The sequence below is a fragment of the Sinocyclocheilus rhinocerous genome, unplaced genomic scaffold (assembly GCF_001515625.1).
Source record: "Sinocyclocheilus rhinocerous isolate Xijiao unplaced genomic scaffold, SAMN03320098_v1.1 scaffold729, whole genome shotgun sequence".
NCBI lineage: Eukaryota > Metazoa > Chordata > Actinopteri > Cypriniformes > Cyprinidae > Sinocyclocheilus > Sinocyclocheilus rhinocerous.
The window spans coordinates 138593-144314 of record NW_015664993.1 but is presented as its reverse complement, the minus strand read 5'-3'; the positions used below and the strand labels follow the sequence as shown (position 1 = coordinate 144314).

The 5722-nt window shown below is 39.1% G+C and overlaps 1 protein-coding gene across 1 annotated transcript in view; it reads right to left on the bottom strand.

Annotated features, from left to right (window-relative positions):
• LOC107730635 (ERC protein 2) overlaps positions 1–5722 on the bottom strand; it is a 76430-nt gene that overhangs the window by 36010 nt on the left and 34698 nt on the right. The window contains exons 7-8 of the mRNA XM_016541499.1: positions 3813–3905; positions 604–605 (exon numbers count right to left, since the gene is read on the bottom strand). Of these exons, the coding sequence (XP_016396985.1) occupies positions 604–605; positions 3813–3905 (95 nt within the window). The remainder of the gene's footprint in view (positions 1–603; positions 606–3812; positions 3906–5722) is intronic.

Sequence of the window (5722 nt, the reverse complement as noted above, 5' to 3'; positions counted from 1 at the left end):
TCAGAGAGTGAATCTGCGTCTCATTCAGAGCTTCTGCTGTTTGTTTCGTGCAGATGTTTTAAGTAGTATAGTTTCACAAAACTAAAGTCAGAGCATTCTGTTTTTGTTTTAGAATTTCAAATTATACAATCTAATTTATATTTAAAAAAATGCATGCATTCAGCATCTTTGGATTGTGATTCAAATGCAGTGGTTGCTTCTAATTTTGAATGAAAAGAGCACAGGCAAAGCCTTTGTTTATATGAAGAGGTTTTTTGTCTTATTTATTTGATTAGATTTGGGGTTTGTTTTAAAATATTACAATTTAGTTTTGCTATTTGACATATTTCTGTTTCACAAAGAAATGTGCAGCATTTTGTCCAAGCAATAATAAAAGGACACCTTTTCATTTATAATTTGTCTTAAATCTAATTTTGTTTAAAAAAAAATTGTGAGAAAATCGAATCGTGAAATCAGTATCGTGAATCGAATTGAATCGTGAGTTGAATGAATCGTTACATCCCTACAAACCTAGGGAGAGTTATGTCTCTAAAGTGCTCTCAACACCATTCAGAGCCCAGGTTATAACTCTGTCAGCATTCGCCCCGAGTTGTCGCACTAGACAGCTGAGACTTTCTGAGCAGCTCTTCATCTGTTTTGGTGGCCTCAATAAAGGGCTGCCTGTCTTAAAGCAGAGGCTATCCCATTGGATTGTGGATGCAATAGCTCTGGCTTACAGTTCACAGAATGTGAAGTGCCCTATAGGTCTTCGGGCCCACTCTACAAGGGGGATTGCTTCATCATGGGCATGGGCAAACGTAATATCCATTGAAGACATTTTCTCTGCAGCGGGATGGGCTTCATCAAACACTTTTGCCAGATTTAACAATCTAGATGTTTCTTAGCTGGCCTCTCGGGTTCTGTCTGTACAGGAGAGCTAAGCTTAAGGTATGTAGCCCATTCAGTTTGCTGTTGCTGCTATACAAACCAATCGTTATGCTGCTTCACTTACAATACATGGCTGCAGTGGCTGGTAGGCCCCGCCCCCTGTTCTTGGGTGAGGTGTTTCAACAAGATCGCTAGGCTGCATTGGTCATAATAGGGAGGCGCCAGCACTGCCACTGCCTAAGCCACCTAAGTTGACTCCTGTTGCAGTGGATTGGAACTATTATGTTGAGTCGTCCCAATGCTTTAGGTATAGTTTAACAACCCTAATTTTGTATTAATGAACCGGAACTCACCGCTTCATTTTTTCAATCACCGTAAAGGCAGGTCAATCCGCCTAAATTATATTTCTGCACTCTATTAATGAACTGGGACATCCCGCTTGATTTCGGCGAGCTGTCTTATGGTCATGTACACTGCATATGCCACGATAGTCACCGTTTTTATCACTCACTGAGCGGCGGTTTGCCCCTTTCATCAGCGAGTTATGGCAACATTCACAAGCACCAGGCTTGCCGCTTCCTTTCCCTTGTACTGCTCAATGAACGTGCTAGAGTGGCTGATTAAAGGCCCCTCTTTGGTCCATGTTTCAACTAGAACTGGTCCGCTAGAATTTTTATTTTGATAAATGGTGCCACTTCAGCAGCATCGCCGATTTTGAGCAACTTCGTGAATTAATTTTGATTGAAGATTTAAAAAATTTGTTACCAGACAAAATTGTTGTTTATTTGAATGAGAAGAAAATTTTGACTCTTGCTGAGGCTGCTGTGCATGCAGACGAGTTCACTTTGACTCATAAAAATGCGTTTGTTGCACGCCGTGAACCGCATCATTCCGTGCCTTTTGAAAAAAATAATAAAACGTTAAAAGTACCTAAGCAGGCAAAATCTCATGAGTGCTTTTACTGCCACAAAATTGGCCACTTGATTGTGACGACACGTCATTGAGAAAGAAAAATCAGGGGAAATCAACTAAAAGTGTTGGTTTCATTCATTGGTTTCATTCACAGTAAATCAGATTCAAATATTGACGCAGGGTATGATCCATTTGTATATCAAGGAATGATCTGCTTCCGGAAGGCAAACAGGTCTACCTGAGCGGCTCCGAAACGTCTCCACACCCTACTTATACTCACGCTGTGATCAGCAGCAGCTGGATGCAATAATCGCATGCCAATGTGCATTGGCTCGTTTAGTTTACACTCGAAGTACTGTAGATTGGTCCCTCTAAGCGAGATCCCAATTTCCCAATTTCGTCGGTCATCCGACGTGACGTCGAGAGTGACCGACTGAAAGGGAACTCGACTATATTGTTTGCGATTGTGATTGTTGAATAAATGTACTTACTCAACCACTGTTGTTTTAATAGAGAAATATTGCAATTTTGAATTATTGAAATTACTATTAGGAATTTCACTGTTATAATATTTTTTGTTTGTTTTACCAGTTTTCATAATGTAGACAGGGAGAGTGCATAAGTCTAATTATTAATTATGCATATTAATTTACACATTAAATAGCCTATAATAAATCATTACACTAGATGAGGCAAAATAAACCATTTGTATGAGTCGACATTCTATTGATTTGTGCTTATTGGTGAAAGTGCAGTGAATTGTGCACCTGAAATGCAAAAAGAAATTTCTCAAATGACAACGATCATTACGATTATAATTTTGAGCAAAAATATTTTTTATCAGATTAACCATTATACAGCATGAAAATGTGACTAAGATTTCATTGACTAAAACTGTTCCTTCACAACAAGGAAAAAGAAATCACTCTCCGAAACCTTTGCCCTCTCTGTTCCTCATTGGTGGAATGAGCTGCCAACCTCCACCTGAACTGATAAAAGCATCACATCCTTCAAAAAGCAGCTGAAGACACATCTCTTCTGTAAGCACTTAACCACTCCACATTCTTAAAATAATGCACTTACACACACAAAAAAATTATTCTCGGCATTTCTCCTCTTATCTAGCTTGGTTTCTAATCTTGTTGTTTAATAAATCTAGCATTGTGTATTACAAATTTTGTTGACTCTGACAAATTGCTTTGTTCCTCTTTTGTACGTTGCTTTGGTAAAAGTGTCTGCCAAATAGATAAATGTAAAATGTAAACTTAAATAATAAACTGTAAGACTTTTTTTATTACTGTCTTTCAAAGACTATTGGAATTGAGTATTACAGAACCAAAGCTAAGAATTACTGGAGGTAATATTAAGCACACCAAGGGACTGTGATACTGAGCAGTCCCTAAGAATAAATTACACACACAGAAAGTATTATTTAAATGCACATGTTTGACTGAGCTTTTCCATTTACAGTTTCCATTGGATTGTGTTACCTGCTGAATTTCTTCATTTGTAATAAACAGGCTGTGGTTAGATCCTCACCTCATCTCTCTCTCTACGACAAAACATTAAAACTCGAGCCACTGTGCGATTTACCTGAGTTAGTGATAAATAGAAAAGTGTAAAAGAATATCTATCTTTATTTTGTATTTTGATAACATCTCATGGATGGAAAATAATCAGCAGAAATTTAAATATACAATGTTCATGTCATATGTAATTGTGACTCCATGGTGTGTTTTCTAACCCCAGGTTAAACTGTTCAGCAGTTGCTTAGTGATAACAATGCAGGTTTTTGGACTGAAATTCTGAGTAAAAGTGGTGCATCCCTTTAGTCAGTTTGCCCCTGACGGTGTCTGTGTCACAGGAAATGGCCAACACCAACACTGTTACAAACATGACCTGAACAACATGTTTGTGAGTGTCTGGATGTGTCAGACACAAACATTCTAACAATGACATTTAGAAAGCAGCAAATGAGCCTGGTGTGAAGTTTTAGAACCAGAGAAGGTTTACGTGTCCTCTGACATTTCTACTCACATACCTCTTTCTCTGAGAGACGCTCTTGTAGGGAGGCAAGTTGGCTTTTCAGTTCCTTATTTTCATTCTTATACATTTCTGCCTCTTCTCTCTGTTGCAGAAGAGAAAGTAGTGGTTAGTCATTTGTATACAGAAAATATTGTTTTGTTTTGTTTTGTTTTGTTGTTTTTTTATCCACTTTTGGTTAAGAACAAAGATGGCAGCAGCTGAGAATGGTGCTCCATTCCTCCAAGATTGTGGTAGTTTGAAATCTGAAATTGTCTAAATTAAAGCTACATTTACACTACAATGATGTACTATGGATCATTCACATGGATGCTGAATTATGCCTATAGTCCAAGCACACACACAAAATTGTGTTTTTGTAATTTACATGGAGACGAATCGTTTTCAGGTCCCCAAAATGCTTTTGTCATGTAAATACCAAAACACATTAAAAGCTTTCTGTTATTAGTTGAAAACTGTCTCGTGTAAACAGCCCCTCAATGTGTCTCAATCTAAACAGTCAGTTTTTCGAGTAGGCATTGCAGCAGCTATAGAGTCAGTAGATAATCTGGGCTTTGTCAAGTTAACTTTAAAATAATGTTTAAATGTTGCATCAGAAAGTTTATTCATGTATTTATTTATTAATTAATGAATGAATGATTATTACTGGAAATAAAACTGAAATGGTCCCAGTCTCTTAACCTAATACATGCTCATAGTTTACCTAAAACTTTTAAGCATATTTATATAAGAATTGAACATTGTGTCTTAAGAGTTTTGCAAGAACCACAGGTGGTCAGGCTTGTGTCTTGTAGAGTGCAAGTGTGTTTTCTGTGATATATTCAGTGGACGGAGTGCGACTCTGAGCTAAAGTCAACAAATCCTCTAGTTTGATTTATATGTCAGATTGCAGCTCTGATTTATTTAAATAGTGGGGGAAATTACCTGACATCAAAACCTATTTAGAAAAAAGGCAAAAAAACAAAAAAATGTCCACATCCAGCAGCACAAATCACAGGGCACACTTTTGCTTTTTGAAATGACTTTTTAAAAAAGAAATATCCCTGCCAGCTACTTGCAGAAGGGGTGAATAATCCTGCTCCTGGAGGGACACTAGGGCTGCACGATAAATCGCATGCGATATTTAACGCGCATCTTGTCAGAAACACCAGCTTTACTGATAAGATGCGCGTTAAATATCGCATGCGATTTATCGTGCAGCCCTAAGGGACACCTTCCATCAAAATTCCATCAAAATAGCTCCATCCCTAATTAAACACACCTGAACTAATAAAAGTCTTTAGGATCACTAGAAACGTCTCGGTTACATATGTAACCTTCGTTCCATGAAGAAACGGTAATGACCGACGAATTGGGATCTCGCTTAGGGAGACCAATCCCCTTCGAGTGTAAACTAAACGAGCCAATGCACATTGGCATGCGATGATTGCATCCAGCCACCACTGATCGCAGAGCGAGTATAACTAGGCAGCAGGTGCAACGCATACTCAGGTTTTCGCTGAGGACCCGAGCCGGTGACCCGGCTGCTCAGCGGTGGTACAGCAGCTGTGGCAACGGGACGTGACGTCTCCATTCCCTCCTTCAGGGAATGAGGGTTACATACGTAACAGAGACGTTCCCTTTCAGTTGGTCACTCTCAACGTCATGTTGGTAATGACCAATGAATTGGGATCCCTACAAAAAACACCATGGATTCCAGTGTCTTCCAGTGAAACTTCCAGTGTCCTGTGTGAGCCTCCTGCACCCCCTTTTCAGCGTAGGCCGGGGCTCGCAACAAGAAGGCCAGTCACTGTTGTCATAGCACTACCCACTCAGTGAGATTGGATAACACTGGGAAACATACCCGTTCCACTTGGAACAGGAATGTTGTGGAAGCCCCATCCTTCCAGAAGGAGGTTTC